This window comes from Salvelinus sp. IW2-2015, linkage group LG21 (assembly GCF_002910315.2).
Source record: "Salvelinus sp. IW2-2015 linkage group LG21, ASM291031v2, whole genome shotgun sequence".
Taxonomy (NCBI): Eukaryota; Metazoa; Chordata; class Actinopteri; order Salmoniformes; family Salmonidae; genus Salvelinus; species Salvelinus sp. IW2-2015.
Genome location: NC_036861.1, coordinates 2,573,057 through 2,590,501, shown reverse-complemented (window position 1 = coordinate 2,590,501; position 17,445 = coordinate 2,573,057). Strand labels below are relative to the sequence as shown.

The 17,445-nt window shown below is 42.9% G+C and overlaps 1 protein-coding gene across 1 annotated transcript in view; it reads left to right on the top strand.

Moving 5' to 3' along the window:
• The first annotated feature begins 7,357 nt into the window (after positions 1-7,357).
• LOC111982470 (regulatory-associated protein of mTOR) overlaps positions 7,358-17,445 on the top strand; it is a 147,938-nt gene continuing 137,850 nt past the window's right edge. The window contains exons 1-2 of the mRNA XM_024014038.2: positions 7,358-7,790; positions 10,808-10,982. Of these exons, the coding sequence (XP_023869806.2) occupies positions 10,815-10,982 (168 nt within the window). The 5' untranslated portion in view covers positions 7,358-7,790; positions 10,808-10,814. The remainder of the gene's footprint in view (positions 7,791-10,807; positions 10,983-17,445) is intronic.

The following is a 17,445-nucleotide window of genomic DNA, read 5'->3' as shown; positions in this document are numbered from 1 at the left end:
ACCTAACCCTAACCTTAACGCCTAATTCTAACCCCAAACCTAACCCCCAAAGCCTAATATTTWWTGTTTTACTATCCTTGTGAGGACTTCACACACATGATGGCGCATTCTCCTGGTCCTACACTCCCGTTGACTGGTAGATCATCTCATATTAACACATTGACCAGGCGTAAACGGAGACTGCGTCTGGGAGTGTGATCGGGGAGTGTGATCTGTGATAGCTGCATTGTTGATCATAAATGAATGGTCTCACAGCAGCGACTCTGATCGTCTTTGTCACTGAGAGAGAGAGAGAGAGAGAGAGAGAGAGAGATGCTTTGTTGTCTCTTTTGAGGACAACCTCTGATGAAGACCCCGTATAAACACAGCGACCATTATAGTTMGAAGTTTTGAGATGGAAACTTTGCATTTGATTTAAGGCGATAGGAACCTTGAATATGAGTTATGAGCCCCGAAGCTGGCGTGAGACTGTCAGGGAAAATGGTCGCACTTGGAGAAAATACTGATGATGATAATAATGCTGAAGAATGCAAATCATTAATCATGGCTCCTCTGTTTTTAGTGATGGTCTGTGAGCTTGGCAGATGAACGACACCAACATGCATAATTAAAACTGGACCCAGACGCTGGTGTTGTTTCGCCGTCCGAAACAACATTTAATGTGCAACCTTTCTTTAATTCCTTAGCTTCTTTAAATGAGGTGAAATTAGATGCTGCATAACTTGTCATGGTGGCTTTGGTTGTATTGTGATTTAAGACACCAATGGTTCGTAGATGCGTAAAAAGTCATGCTGAGTCAGGAAACCATGATTTGAGCTCTGATCCCCATAATGTCGCCTGTACAGCATGTACCTTTATGTGACTGAGAAGAACTGGGTGGGGCGAGTTAATGCCTCATTACGGCTCTTCCGTCTCTAGTTTCCCGTCTGAGAGGACACACTATTATCGTCCACTTTTAGGATCACATGATTATTATATACAAGCTTCCTGGTAAAACAAACCTCTCTACATCCGATTGGAAACCTCTTCGATCCATCTCTCTATCTCTCTCTGACATTCTCTGCTCTCTCTCTTCTTGCATGGTTCTTTGGCTCTGTCGTCTTGCCAGCCTTGTTATAAGCCTTGTTATAATCAGTCCTCAGGGAGGTGACATGTTGGCTTTTCTTCCCCCTTGTCTGATTTGGCTCTGGGAACAGCTCCAGTTTCCGGATTGAGCCCCGTTGATCACCTTGTCACCATGCTCCAAATCTGGGAGGAGTAACTTGTGGTGTGCGTGTGTGTGTGTGTGTGTGTGTGTGTGTGTGTGTGTGTGTGTGTGTGTGTGTGTGTGTGTGTGTGTGTGTGTGTGTGTGTGGTGTGTTGGTAACTAATCTTCCCCTCCCCTCCCCACTATCCCAGGGTCTCAACCTCCATTACACTCTTTAGAGATTGAATTGGTTTCTCATTCACACTGGACACTGAGACAGGAGGGATAGATTCAGCCTGATACAGTTATGAGTTTCTTACAAATCTCTAGATTGCTGTACCATAGTGTTGCTGCTGGCTAACCCAAATAGCCAGCATATTGATTACTGCACTGGCCAATGCAGTGAGAGGGAGAAAATCCTACTGTCCATCTGCCCTACTGTTTTCATGTTTTCTGATGAGCTGATTTGACCGCCTTGTGGTGTTGCATATATATGATCTGAGATGTATTGTGGTGTGCTCATCACCAAGAAGATGAGAGAGTGATATTTTTGTCTGATTAAACAGGGAGGTGACTGAGACATTGGAAGAGCCTCTACTTCCCATCTACCATAGCTCATCTCCATTGCATCCCCTATATGTCCTTTCTCCTGTGAACCAACCAAGAAAATGGATGGAAACAGGAAGGGTTCTCTTGTCCAATAAGAAACAATGATTTTCATTTTCCGTTGCAATACGGAAAATGAAAATCACTGCATCAGGGATAGCATACACAGATGTTTCGGCTTTACAGCCTTCTTCAGCGTGTAGGTACAATTTTCTTTAATTCAAAACAGCATTTGTAAACAACAACCGATGAGCATCAAGTGCTTCTAATCAGGTTTGCCACTCATCTGCCAATCAGGGATGTAGCTTTTCTGGTCTACCTGTACACAAATGAGTCACAAAGAAATACACAATTATAGGGTTTTTCTACATTTTGTTACGTTACAGCCTTATTCTAAAATGTTTTTCCTCATCAATCTACACAAAATACCCAATAATGACAAAGCGAAAAAAACGTTTTTTTATAAATTTTTTCAAATGTACATAAAAATAATAATATTCAGACCCTTTGCTATGAGTCTCGAAATTGAGCTCAGGTGCATCCTGTTTCCATTGATCATCATTGAGATGTTCCTACAACTTGATTGGAGACCACCTGTGGTAAATTCAATTGATTGGACATGATTTGGAAAGTCACACACCTGTCTATATAAAGTCCCACAGTTGACAGTGCATGTCAGAGCAAAAACCAAGCCATGAGGTCGAAGGAATTGTCCTAGTGCGTCAAGACAGCATTGTGTCGAGGCACAGATCTGGGGAAGGGTACCAAAACATTTCTGCAGCATTAAAGGTCCRCAAGAACACATTGGCCTCCATCATTCTTAAATGGAAGAAGTTTGGAACCACCAAGACTATTCCTAGAGCTGGCCGCCTGGCCAAACTGAGCAATCGGGGGAGAAGGGCCTTGGTCAGGGAGGTGACCTGATGGTCACTCTGCCAGAGCTCCAGAGTTCCTCTGTGGAGATGGGTGAACATTCCAGAAGAACAACCATCTCTGCAGCACTTCACCAATCAGGCCTTTATGGTAGAGTGTCCAGACAGAAGACACTCCTAAGTAAAAGGCACATGACAGCTCACTTGGAGTTTGCCAAAAGGCACCCAAAGCACTCTCAGACCATGAGAAACAATATTKTCTGGTGTGATGAAAACWAKATTTAACTCTTTGGCCTGAATGCCAAGTATCACGTCTGGAGGAAACCTGGCACCATCCCTACGGTGATCCATGGTGGTGGCAGKATCCTACTGTGGGGATGTTTTTCAGCGGCAGGGATTGGGAGACTAGTCAGGATCGAGGGAAAGATGAACGGAGCAAAGTACAGAGAGATCCTTGATGAAYACCTGCTCCTGAGCGCTCAGGACCTCAGACGGTGTCGAAGGTTCACCTTCCAATAGGACAACGACCTTAAGCACACATACAAAACAATGCAGGAGTGGCTTCGGGACAGGTGTATATTATTCACCACAAACCGATGCTGGCACTAAGACCGCACTCAACAAGCTGTATAAGGCCGTAAGCAAACAAGAAGATGCTCATCCAGAAGCGGCGCTCTAGTAGCCGTGGACTTTAATGCAGGCAAACTTAAATCCGTTTTACCCAATTTCTACCAGCATGCCTAATGCAACCAGAGGGAAGAAATTCTATACCATAATTCTATCCTTCTGATTCCTGCCTCCAAGCAAAAACTAAAGCAGGAAGTACCTGTGACTCGCTCAATACAGAAGTGGTTAGATGAAGCATATGCTACGCTACAGGACTGTTTTGCTAGCACAGACTGGAATATGTTCTGGGATTCCTCCGATGGCATRGAGGAGTATACCACCTCAGTCATCGGCTTTATCAATAAGTGCATCGATGACATCGTCCCCACATTGACCGTACGTACATATCCCAACCAGAAGCCTTGGATTACAGGTAACATCCGCATCGAGCTAAAGGCTAGAGCTGCCGCTTTCAAGGAGCGGGACACTAATCCGGATGCTTATAAGAAATCCTGCTATGCCCTCAAACAAACCATCAAACAGGCAAAGCCCCAATACAGGATTAAGATTGAATCCTACTACACTGGCTCTGATGCTCGTCGGATGTGGCAGGTCTTGAAAACTATTACGGACTACAAAGGGAAACCCAGCTGTGAGCTGTCCAGTAACGTGAGCCTACCAGACGAGCTAAATGCCTTTAATGCTCGCTTTGAGTCAAGCAACACTGAAGCATGCATGAGAGCACCAGCTATTCTGGATGACAGTGTGATAACGCTTTCGGTAGCCGATGTGAGCAAGACCTTTAAACAGGTCAACATTCACAAAGCCGCGGGGCCAGACGGATTACCAGGACGTGTACTCAAAGCATGCACGGCCCAACTGGCAAGTGCCTTCACTGACATTTTCAACCTCTCCCTGACCAAGTCTGTAATACCTACATGTTTCAAGCAGACCACCATAGTCCCTGTGCCCAAGGAAGCGAAGGTAACCTGCCTAAATGATTACCGCCCCATAGCACTCACGTTGGGAGCCATGAAGTGCTTTGAAAGGCTGGTCATGGCTCACATCAACAMCATTATCCCGGATACCCTAGACCCACTCCYATTCGCATACCACACAAACAGATCCACAGATGACGCAATCGCACTCCACACTGCCCTTTCCCACCTGGACAAAAGGAACACCTATGTGAGAATGTTGTTCATTGACTACAGCTCAGCATTCAACACCATAGTGCCCTCAAAGTTCATCACTAAGCTAAGGACCCTGGGACTAAACCCCTCCCTCTGCAACTGGATCCTGGACTTCCTGATGGGCCACCCCCAGGTGGTAAAGATAGGCAACAACATGTCTGCAACACTGATCCTCAACACTGGGGCCCCTCAGGGGTGTGTGCTTAGTCCCCTCCTGTTCTCCCTGTTTACCCACGACTGCATGGCCAAACACGACTCCAACACCATCATTAAGTTTGCTGAGGACACAACAGTGGTAGGCATGATTACCGACAACGATGAGACAGCCGATAAGGAGGAGGTCAGAGACCTGGCAGTGTGGTGCCAGGACAACAACCTCTCCCTCCCTGTGAGCAAGACAAAGGAGCTGATCGTGGACCACAGGAAATGGCGGGCCGAACAGGCCTCCATTAACATTGACAGAGTTGTAGTGTAGCGGGTCGAGAGTTTCAAGTTCCTTGGTGTCCACATCACCAACAAACTATCATGGTCCAAACACACCAAGACAGTCCTGAAGAGGGCACGACAACACCTTTCCCCCTCAGGAGACTGAAAAGATTTGGCATGGGTCCCCAGATCCTCAAAAATTTCTACAGCTGCACCATCGAGGGCATCCTGCCGGTTGCATCACCGCCTAGTATGGAAACTGCTCGGCTCTTGACCGTAAGGCTAACGCTACAGAGGGTAGTGCGTACGGGCCAGTACATCACTGGGGCCAAGCTTCCTGCCATTCAGGACCTATATACTAGGCAGTGTCAGAGGAAAGCCCAAACAATTGTCAAAGACTCCAGTTACCCAAGTCATAGACTGTTCTCTCTGCTACCGGAGTGCCAAGTCTAGGACCAAAAGGCTCCTTAACAGCTTCTACCCCCAAGCCATAAGACTGCTGAACAATTAATCAAATGGCCACCCGAACTATTTACATTGACACCSCCCCTCKKCATTTGCTACTCGCTGTTTATTATCTATGCATAGACACTTTACCCCTACCTACATGTACAAATTGCCTCGACTAAACTGTACCCCCGCACATTGACTCTGTATTTTATTGTGTTACTTTTTATTATTTTTTACTTTAGTTTATTTGGTAAATATTTTCTTAGCTCTTTCTTGAACTGCATTGTTGTTTAAGGGCTTTTAAGTGTGTTCGGCGCATATGACAAATAACATTTCTCTGAATGTCCTTGAGTGACCCAGCCAGAGCCCGGACTTGAACTCGATCAAACATCTCTGGAGAGACCTGAAAATAGCTGTGCAGCAACGCTCTCCATCCAACCTGACAGAGCTGATCTGCAGAGAAGAATGGGAGAAACTCCCCAAATACAGGTTTGCCAAGCTTGTAGCGTCATACCGAAGAAGACTCGAGGCTGTAAATTCTGCCAAAGGTGCTTCACAAAGTACTGAGTAAAGGGTCTGAATACTTATGTTAAATGTGATATTTCAGTTTATTTTATTAGCAAACATTTCTAAAAACCTGTTTTTGCTTTGTCGTTATGGGGTATTGTGTGTATACTGATGAGGAAAAAAACAATTTAATACATTTTTGAATAAGGCTGTAACGTAACAACATGTGGAAAAAGTCAAGGGGTCTGAATACTTTCTGAATGCACTGTATATATACACGGCTTCCCTTTGGAGTAATTTGATGGATGAACTTMTTCAATCTCTTAGTAGAGAGTGAACAGAAAGTGGGTTTCAATTTTGTCACAGGGACAGATGGATGTGTTTTTTCCCCTCCAGTTTCTTCTAAAACCTTATACCCCCACTGAGTGAGSAATGAGCACAAAAGGCAGATAGCAGCAGATACTAGGGAAAATAGAGAGGCAGCTGCTTTCTGTGTGAATTCACTTGTTCAGTGGAAACAAGCAGTGAAAATTGCAAGGTGCAATTCAGCAAACATTCCTGCGGCCGAGTAACCATGAGGTAAAAATCTGGTCAGAAGGAATGTAACAACAGACAACCAAAAATATGCTGGAAATATCTTTGAGCACCACCCTGCGTTCCCTCCCCCATGACTTTTCTCTGGCTAAAGAATTGCATGTGCTTCTTTTCTAGAGAAAATCTAATTAGATAAGAAAGGGCAARCTTTGAATTATATACTTTAAAGAAGTACATTTTAAATGTTTGAATGGGCAATCTGCAGTTGCTTCATCCATTTTTGGAATTAATATATGTACCCATTGATTCTTGAAGAATATAASTTATAAATGCCTCATTAGCTTAGTTCAACTGTCTTACCTAATTAGAATCCAACATATTAGCTTGTTTTACTCCAATGTTTGTAAGCAAAGTAAATGTAAACAAACACTATATAGCTTCAAAATATGGTTAAAACTATAATTTTGATATCATGGATGGTCAGTCCTAGTATTGGTCAGTCCTGTCTATGAATTTGAGAGTGATTACATTTCTCCAGCTCTATCTCTCAGCTTGTTACTGAATTAGGGGTGGGAGGGTGCTTTGTTATTGTCCATTTAAGGTATTTTATGTTTGTTTGGATTATAATACAGTATCTTGAAAGATTTCACTTTAAAACATGATGTAGTCTATAATTGTGCAGTGACCTTGGGATAAGGCACTACTTGCACTATCATGGTAGGCCTATGTTTTCAGAAATATTATTATTTTGGGACAAGCTTAATAAAAAGTTAGAATTTCAACAACATCAATCTCTCAAAATGTACAGGAAGTATCTTTTTGGATCGCAATGAGACATCACAACTGAACTGAACGGAATATTTTGGACTTGACTATTTTACTTTTAGTTTGATGAAAGGGACATTCACTGACCATGATGACGTTTTTAATGACATCTTCAGTCCAGGCCTGGGTGCTACAGTGCATTGTGGGTCTTTCCCAAGATGGCGGCGCCCTTGCTGAAGTAGTGTCTCTGGAGAAATAGTTGGAATTGTTTGTTAATTTCACGGCAACTAGTTTACAACACTTGCCACGTCGACACACGTTTGTGTCAGAAGACCATACGACAAGCGTCATTGACAGCTCGAGCCTGACAGCGCGTYGCGTGGTTGTGGCAGAGTGTCCGTGTGAAGATGGGCCTCGTCTCGAGCCCCTTCCCATAGCAAAGAGCAGCCGTGGGGAGAGAAACCGTAGATTTCCCTGCAAACACATACCGGTCGAACTTGGACCTGTCGGGTACGACATTGTTTATAAATTGTGGACGCTACCGTACAATTTTCTTTCGAGAATTTTCTGTGCGACCGCGTCTGTAATAGTCAGGAGACGGAGAGGTTTCCCACCCCGTATCGAAGAGGATTGTACCGCGCCAAGGTCTGTACGCTGCACGCCACCCTGTGCAGAAATTGCCTTTATCACATCAGGTTCACTTGCCAGTCAGTCTTTTCTAAAACGTTTATCAAACTACTGTAGCTTGTAGTTCCACAAGTAACATGAAGCATGCACAGTGTTACAAGCATGAAGTACAAAAATGTGAAAACAATACTAGCTAGTTGTCATGAAGTCGGCTAAAGGTCTGCTAGTTAGCCACAAGCTAACATGTCAAACTCGACTCAACTCTAGAACAGCCACGCGCGAACATGGTTCTATCTATGCAGGTTGACGTTCTACCGATTTCCAATTCTGTTATGTATCATACTGCAATATGTACTATCCCTTTAGAAAAGAGCTTTTCCGTGTAAGTTAGCCAGTCCATTCTGCATATTATCTACCATTTGACTGCTAAGTTAATTTAAAGGGAATTCACTGCTGAGACGTCATTGTCAGACTTAAACCTTTGTACACAGCTAATGTTAACCGTGTCAAATGCAAATACAGGTAACTACTAGTTATGTACTTATTAGAACGAGAATATGCTCACTACAGCACATGATGACAAACGAGTCTTGCATGGTTGTACTTTGTTTGTTCATATCCCATCACTCACCAGGGCCACCTGTGGTGAATGGGGGCTAGGGATGTGAGATTGCTAATGTTATTGTCCTTGCTATTTATGGGTGGTGGTTAGCTTTGGGATACATCACCGTGAGTCTGTGTATTGGTTGGACTCCCTGAGTTGTGGCTGGCAACAGAAAATAACCCAACCACAATATAGCCGGCTTCACCAAAAYAACMTTCCTGTTAACAATGGCATATGTATAATCTCGAGAAACTGTATTTACCAAATGTAAAGTTAATTGTCTCCCTCGCTATTAAATACACGTCTGAATCCAAATTTAGCCTGAACATCTCCATATTCCTGTTGAGTTAGACAGCAGGCAGCCATTAGACCATGCACTTCAAGCGAGACTTCCTACCACGAAATTTACCTCTGTCTACACAGCTGGAATATGGTATTATATTCCCAGGTAAGAAGTTTTAGGTTGTAGTTATTATTAGAGGTCGACCGATTATGATTTTTCGATACCGTTTATTGGAGGACCAATACCAAGCCGATACCGATTAATCGGCCGATTTGTATTTATTTATTTATTTGTAATAATGAAAATTACAACAATACTGAATGAACACTTATTTTAACTTAATATAATACATCAATAAAATCAATTTAGCCTCAAATAAATAATGAAACATGTTCAATTTGGTAAATGTAAAAAAGCTAACATTTAAGTTCCTTGCTCAGAACATGAGAACATATGAAAGCTGGTGGTTCCTTTTAACATGAGTCTTCAATATTTTAGGTTGTAGTTTTTATAGGACTATTTCTCTCTATACGATTTGTATTTCATATACCTTTGACTATTGGATGTTCTTATAGGCACTTTAGTATTGCCAGTGTAACAGTATAGCTTCTATCCCTCTCCTCGCCGCTACCTGGGCTCGAACCAGGAACACATCGACAACAGCCACCCTCGAAGCAGCGTTACCCATGCAGAGCAAGGGGAACAACTACTCCAAGTCTCAGAGAGAGTGACGTTTGAAACGCTATTAGTGCGCACCCCGCTATCTAGCTAGCCATTTCACATCGGTTACACCAGCCTAATCTCGGGAGTTGATAGGCTTGAAGTCATAAACAGCAGAGCTGCTGGCAAAACGCACAAAAGTGCTGGTTGAATGAAAAGGTAAAATATATACTTCTGTGTATTGATTTTAAGAAAGGCATTGATGTTTATGGTTAGGTACATTCATGCAACGATTGTGCTTTTTTCACAAATGCGCTTTTGTTAAATCATCCCCCGTTTGGTGAAGTTGGCTGTCTTTGTTAGGAAAAAATGGTCTTCACACAGTTCGCAACGAGCCAGGRGGCCCAAACTGCTGCATATACCCTGACTCTGTTGCACAGAACGCAAGAGAAGTGACACAATTTCCCTAGTTAAAATAAATTCATGTTAGCAGGCAATATTAACTAAATATGCAGGTTTAAAAATATATACTTGTGTATTGATTTTAAGAAAGGCGTTGATGTTTATGGTTAGGTACACATTGGTGCAACGACAGTGCTTTTTTCGCGAATGCGCTTGTTAAATCACCTGTTTGGCGAAGTAGGCTGTGATTCAATGATAAATTAACAGGCACCGCATCAATTATATGCAACGCAGGACAAGCTAGATAAACGAGTAATATCATCAACCATGTGTAGTTAACTAGTGATTATGTTAAGATTGATTGTTTTTTATAAGTTAAGTTTAATACTAGCTAGCACATTACCTTGGCTCCTTGCTGCACTCGCATAACAGGTAGTCAGCCAGCCACGCAGTCTCCTCGTGGAGTGCAATGTAATCGGCCATAATCGGTGTCCAAAAATGACGATTACCGATTGTTATGAAAACTTGAAATCGGCCCTAATTAATCGGCCTTAACCGATTTAATCGGTCGACCTCTAGTTTATTTGAAAGCTATGGTCACATTTCACTTTACGTCTGGTAAGTAGAGTTCCAAGAGATTATACAAATGCCTTTGTTGACAGGAAACACTTTATTTTTGGTGTGGCCAGCTATATTGTGGTAGGGTTATTTAACGTTGCCAGTCACCAGAACATTTCACAACTCAGGGAGTCCAATCAATACAGACTTCCGATGTTGAGTCCCAAAGCTAGGTGGTGGTAGTTTTTAACCCAGAGCTGCTCCTCATCTGACCGGTATTGTGAGCTGGTCTATGGCTAACCCAATGCTGCCCAAACTTTCCTAGTCATTAGGAAGCAGAACCTAAAATGGTTGTATAGTTCAGGTCAAAAATTGATTGCATCTGATGGATGCATGTTAAATATTTATCATATTCCTCAATGTTACACAAAAACATTGAGGGTTAAAAACATTAATATCCTATTATTGAATGAAGAAACCTTTTTAACATTGACCTCAACCTGACCTCCTCTCCATCTCTTCCCTTAGGGCCCTGATGAAAATGGACTCGGAACTGCTGCTCTCGCCGGCCGTGTGCCTGGCTGAGGAGGAGGAGGCGGACATGAGCGACTGGAACCTGCCGCTGGCCTTCATGAAGAAACGCCACTCYGAGAAGATCGAGGGCTCCAAGGCCCTGGCCCAGAGCTGGAGGATGAAGGACAGGGTAAGAGACGTCCTTATGGTCCAGCTGCACCATGTCCTAAGTCTCTACGCTGGTCTACTGAACTAGGGCTTTTTAATGGTGAATAGATAAAGGCCCAACCTGTGTTGCTCATATTATGCAGTTGCCCTTGGTTCTCGTTATAAGGTTAATCTTGTTCAGTCTTTGAAAGTAGCTCATGAATGATGAACTGAAACCAGAGAGACTTTAATTGGAGACCACTGTGTGCGTTCAATATCCAGAAAATATGGTTAGGTTCTACAGCTGTGCAGATCTTAAGATCTCCCCTTTTAAACAGCTGCTTTTCCAGATTATTTAGATCTCATTTAATTTATTTAACTTCATTATCACATTTGACTGGAGTAGGTCTACTTGAAAATTTAATTTGACTTGCATACTTCCTTCAAAGCAAAGTTGCTGTTGAACTAGCACATCGTTTGCCTTTCAGAAAGGAAACGCAGTATTTTCTTTGTAAACATTTTTATCCCGTTTTTTAATTTTTGTATTTAATAATTGGAAAAAAATGTAAACATACAATCTACCTGCAGTGAAGCCGCTCAAGATTTCCGTTGCATTCAGTCATCTAACCGTCTCCCGTCCAGAGCGACCCACAGGAACAACCAGGGTCAAGCGCCCCGCCCAAGGGCACGTTGACTTGGTGGGAGATCTGTCAAAACGGGGACAACAGAAAACAACAATGCAAAAATAAGATATCAACGACAACAAAAATCAAAACAGCAAGGCCAACTGTATACATTTCAGTTCATGTGTGGCACTATTTACATGTGTATGTGTGTGCACAGGTGTGCGTTTTTAAATATGACTGTGTATATTCATGTGTACACGTGTACAAGCACCTGTACGGCCTCAGCCTCAGGCAAACAGTCAATGGATGTAATAGCGTTGCCCTTCAGGGTCATTCAAACTGTCTTTTTTGTTTATTATGACTATCTTTGACTATCATTCTATCTCCGCCCAGCACCTCCACTCCCACTTGTCTCCAATTCCACAATCCCAACCCTCAGCTTCCCTCAGCCCATCCAACCTATCTCTGTTGGCCACCCTCTTCGATTTCTACGCGCCGTAGCTCTTTCAAATAATTTTTTTGGGTCACATACACATGGTTATCAGATGTTAATGTGAGTGTAGCGAAATGCTTGTACTTCTAGTTCAGATAATGCAGTAATATCTAACATAATAACAAAATTCACAACAACTACCTTATACACACAATGTAAGGGATGAATAAGATATGCACATATATGTATGGATGAGCGATGGCCGTGCGGCATAGGCAAGATGCAGTAGATGGTATAGAATACAGTATATACATATGAGTATGAGTAATGTAGGATATGTAAAACTGATTAAAGTGCCCGTTATTTAAATTGACTAGTGATACCTTTAAGTCCATTTATTAAAGTGGCCAGAGTATGAGTCTAGTTTAGCAGCAGTTCGTTAGTGATTGCTGTTTAGCAGTCTGATGGCCTTGAGAGGAAGCTGTTTTTCAGTCTCTCGGTCCATCTTTGATGCCACCTGTACTGACCTCGCTTCTGGATGATAGTGGCTCGGGTGGTTTGTTGTTCCTTGATCTTTTTGGCCTTCCTGTGACATCGGGTGCTGTAGGTGTCCCTGGAGGGCAGGTTAGTTTGCCCCAGTGATGCGGGCAGACGCGCACCACCCTCTGGAGAGACCTGTGGTTGCACCTTCTTCACCACCTAATCTGTGTGAGTGACCATTTCAGTTTTTTCAGTGATGTGTAACAGAGGAACTTGAAGCTTTCCCACCTTCTCCACTACTGTCCCGTCGATGTGGATGGGGGGGGGGGTGCCTTGTCACCTGAGATCCAGAACTAATTCTTTGTTTTGTTGACGTTCAGTGAGAGGTTGTTTTCCTGACACCACACTCCGAGGGCCCTCACCTCCCTGTAGGCCGTCTCGTCGTTGTTGGTAATCAGGCCTACCACTGTAGTGTCGTCTGCAAACTTGATTGAGTTTGAAGCGTGCATGGCCACGCAGTCATGGGTGAACAGGGAGTACAGGAGAGTGCTGAGAACGCACCTTTGTGGGGCCCCAGTGTTGAGGATCAGCGAAGTGAAGATGTTGTTTCCTACTTTCACCATGCTCTGAGGTCGCATGCTCTGAGGACGCGGCTAAGGATGCCGTCTGGGCCGGCAGCCTTGCGAGGGTTAATACGTTTAAAGGTTTTACTCACGTTGGCTACAGAGAWGGAGAGCCCACAGGCTTTGGTAGCGGGCCGTGTCAGTGGCACTGTGTTGTCCTCAAAGCGAGCTGGTTTTCTTTTTGTAATCCGTGATTGACTGTAGACCCTGCCACGCATGTCTCGTGTTTGAGCTGTGGAATTGCGACTCTACTTCCTCTATACTGACACTTTGCTTGTTTGATTGCCTTGCAAGAGGGAATAGCTGCACTGTTTGTATTCGGTCATGTTTCCAGTCGCCTCGCGACTGAAAGCGCTGGTTCGCGCTTTCAGTTTTGTGTGAATGCTGCCATCAATCCAAGGTTTCTGGTTAGGAAAGGTTTTAATTGTCACAGTGGGTACGACATCTCCGCTGCACTTGCTAATAAACTCGCTCACCGAGTCAGTGTATACATCAATGTTGTTGTCTGAGGCTATCCGGAACATATCCCAGTCCACGTGATCGAAGCAATCTTGAAGCGTGGAATCCGATTGGTCAGACCAGCGTTGTATAGARCTGCGCACTGGCGTTTCCTGTTTGTAGTTTCTGTCTATAGGCTGGGAGCAACAAAATGAAGTCGTGGTCAGATTTACCGAAGGGAGGGCYYGGGAGGGTTTTGTATGCATCCCGGAAGTTAGAGTAGCAATGATCCAGAATGCTACCAGCTCGTGTRGCGCATTCGATATGCTGATAGAATTTAGGGAGACTTGTTCTCAGGTTTGCTTTGTTAAAATCCCCAGCTACAATAAATGCATCCTCAGGATGTATGGTTTATATGGAGCCCAGTGAAGTTCTTTCAGGGCCGACGAGGTATCTGCTTGGGGGAGAATGTACACGGCTGTGACTATAATCGAAGAGAATTCTCTTGGAAGATAATGTGGTCGGCATTTGATTGTAAGGAATTCTAGGTCAGGTGAACAGAAGGACTTGAGTTCCTGTATATTGTTGTGATTACACCATGAGTCGTTAATCATAAGGCATACACCCCCGCCCTTCTTCTTACAAGAGAGATGTTTGTTTCTGTCGGCGCAATGCATAAAGAAACCAGGTGGCTGTACCGACTCTGACAACATATCCCGAGTGAGCCATGTTTCTGTTAAACAGAATGTTACAATCTCTGTCTTTCTGGAAGGCAATTCGTGCCCTAATTTCATCCACCTTGTTATTTAGAGATTGAACATTGGCAAATAATATGCTCGGAATCGGTAGATGGTGTGCTTGCCTTCTGAGTCTGACCAGTAGGCCGCTCCGTCTGCCTCTCCTGCGGCGACCGTGTTGTTTTGGGTCGGCCTCTGGGATAAGATCCCATGTCCAGGGTGTCGGTCCGAACAAAGGATCCGCTTCGGGAAAGACGTATTCCTGGTCGTGATGTTAAGTTGACATTGCTTTTGTATCCAAAAGTTCTTCCCACCTGTATGTAATAACACTTGAGATTTTCTGGGCTAACAATGTAAGAAATAATACATAAAATAATACATTAAAAACAATTGAATGCATAGGGTTCTAAGGACCTGAAGCGAGGCGACCATCTCTGTCGGCGACATCTTTCAACTATGCTGTGATGTTTAACATATACATTTTGAATCTATCTAATCGAATAGAATCCGCAGATTGTGAGTTGAAGATAAAATTGTTTTACTAAGAGTATATTAGTAATCGACTGACCAGGTCTCTCTAGATTTCCCAACAATGCTATTTCTAGGGTCAATTTTAGATGAATGTTATGCTTTTCAGCCATTCATGAACCTGAGAATAGAAACAGGCTACCTGAGGGCAATAACCGAGAACAAATGGTCTATTGATTACGTATCCTCACTACAAAATCTAGAGAGCTGCGATGAATGTATGCCTTAAATATTAAACATTTTGCTGGTGGCAAGAATTCTGTACAATCTTTTTAGCTGAAAGGCACAAATTCTTGAATCTTACATTGTTTTATATATCAACTCATTCACCCTGTGCCATGGAATTGGTACATCAAAAATCTTTTCCCGTCTGTCTTGCACTCTGTATGGCAGAAACATCTTGATATAGCATTACTATCATCAGGGTCTAATGCTTTAGGAAAGACCACAATTTGTTCTGCAGCGAGACTTCCACATTAAACCTTGTTAAGGTTAGCTTTCGTCTATATTGTTCCCCATTTGTAGAAATTCATTATAACTCTGCTTCAGGCCAACCCTAGGTGCTTTTGCAGTGGAATTTCAATGCTTTTCTCTAGTAAATGGTGACAGTGGGATTTCTGTGTATCTATTACACCTGCCAGGGCTTATATGAAAGGTGCTGTTAGATTCCTGCAGTACTAGATACCTGATTGTTTCAAAGATTCTGTTATGGAGAGCTATGGCGGCAATAATACCAAGTGTCACATTGCCGTACGGTACGCCGGCTGACTTAGTATCCCTATTGGCTAGATATTCACCCAAATGACATTAACACACTTCTGCTAATATGACAGAATTAGGCTTCTACACTGTGCTTCAGGCGCAGAATTATTTTGTAACCATAAAACATTCATTCATATATTAATTCCAAAACAGGAGAGATTCTTTGGGGTAAGACAAAGGGACATTCTTTCTCTAACACTGCTAGAAAATATCCTAAATAATTTAGGCTAGTTTATGTTCTACAAGGAATACATTGTTTTGCTTCAATTAATTTAATTTCTGTACCCCTTTTGATTGTGTATGTCCTACGGCAGGTTTCCCCAACTGGCGGCTCCCCTATGGGTGATTGACATTTTTTATATATTTTTTTATTGTTGGACATAAGACTGAACATAAAAAAATAAAAAATAAATTGTTCTAAAGTATTCCCACATAATATAACTATMTGATCGTATGCAAATGTAAGCAAGGTTTGAAATAGTTTTATTCAAATATCTTTGGGCTTACGGTCAATTTGCTGTCTACAAATTATTTGTAATTATGTTCCGGCCCCCTGACCATCCTGCTCAAGAAAAAAATCGGCCTGCGGGTGAATCTACTTAATGGTCCCTGGCCTACTGTTATTTACTACAAGGTGATTTACAGTGCCCTCCTGAATTATTGGCACCCTATGTAAATATGAACAAAATATGCAGTGAAAAAATGTAATTATTTATCTGCTTGATCTGACTCAAAATATCATATCAATCTAACCTTTGAGTGAAAAATAAATCGTCAGCAAGAAATAATTATTTTCTTCAAAAACATGCATGTCACAATTATTGGCWCTCCTGTGTTTAGTACTTTGTCCATTTTCAAAGATAACTGTTCTGAGTCGTCTCCTATAATGTTTGATGAGGTGGGAGAACACACAGGAAGGGATTTGAGACCATTCTTCCATAGAGAAACTCCAGATCCTTCAGAGTCCTTGGTCCTTGCTTGTGGACTCTTCAGCTCACCCCACAGGTTTTGAATTGGGTTTAGGTCAGGGGACTGGGATGGTCATTGCAAAAGCTTGAGTCTATGGTCAGTGAACAATTTTCCTGTGGATTTTGGGGTATGCTTTGGATCGTTGTCCTGCTGGAAGATCCAACGACGACCCAGTTTTAGCCTCCTGGTAGAGGCAGACGGGTTTTGGACGCAAATCTCCTGGTACTTGGAGTCRATGATGCCATGTATCCTAACAAGGTTCCCAGGGCCTTTTGAAAGTAAAACAGTGCCACATCATTACAGATCCATCATCATACTTCACAGTGGGGATTAGGTTATTTTCTACACGCCTCTTTTTACGCCAAACCAACCTCTGGTGTTTATTGACAAAAAGCTCTATTTTAGTCTCATCAGACCATAGAACCTGGTTCCAATGACATTTAGCTAACTCCAGGGGCTTACGTTTGTTGTTTGGTGACAGCAGAGGCTTTCTTCTGGCAACCCTTCCAAATAACTTGTTGGCATGGAGGTGGTGTTTCACTTGTAGCTTTGGAGACTTGAAGTATCCAACTTCTGAAATTCTCCAACTGTTGTCCTTGGGCAAAAAAAAATCCCCTTGAGCCATCCTTCTCACTGTGCGTGGGGGCAAAATACACTTATCATGACTTTCCCTCTTGGGTGAGCCAGATCAGCCCTCCTCCTCCCACTCTGCAGAAATGGAAGTTAAAAATCCCTTTGTTACCACAGAGAGGGACTTTGCAGTACTGTAACATAAAAAGGTTGGACATTTCCAACACCAAGAATGTGGGAATTGGTCGGGAGGGACTTAAAGAACAATTGTCAGATCAGTTGTTGTGTGATATCATTAAGGACGGTATAACCAAATAACGGTAACTCAACAAATGTATAT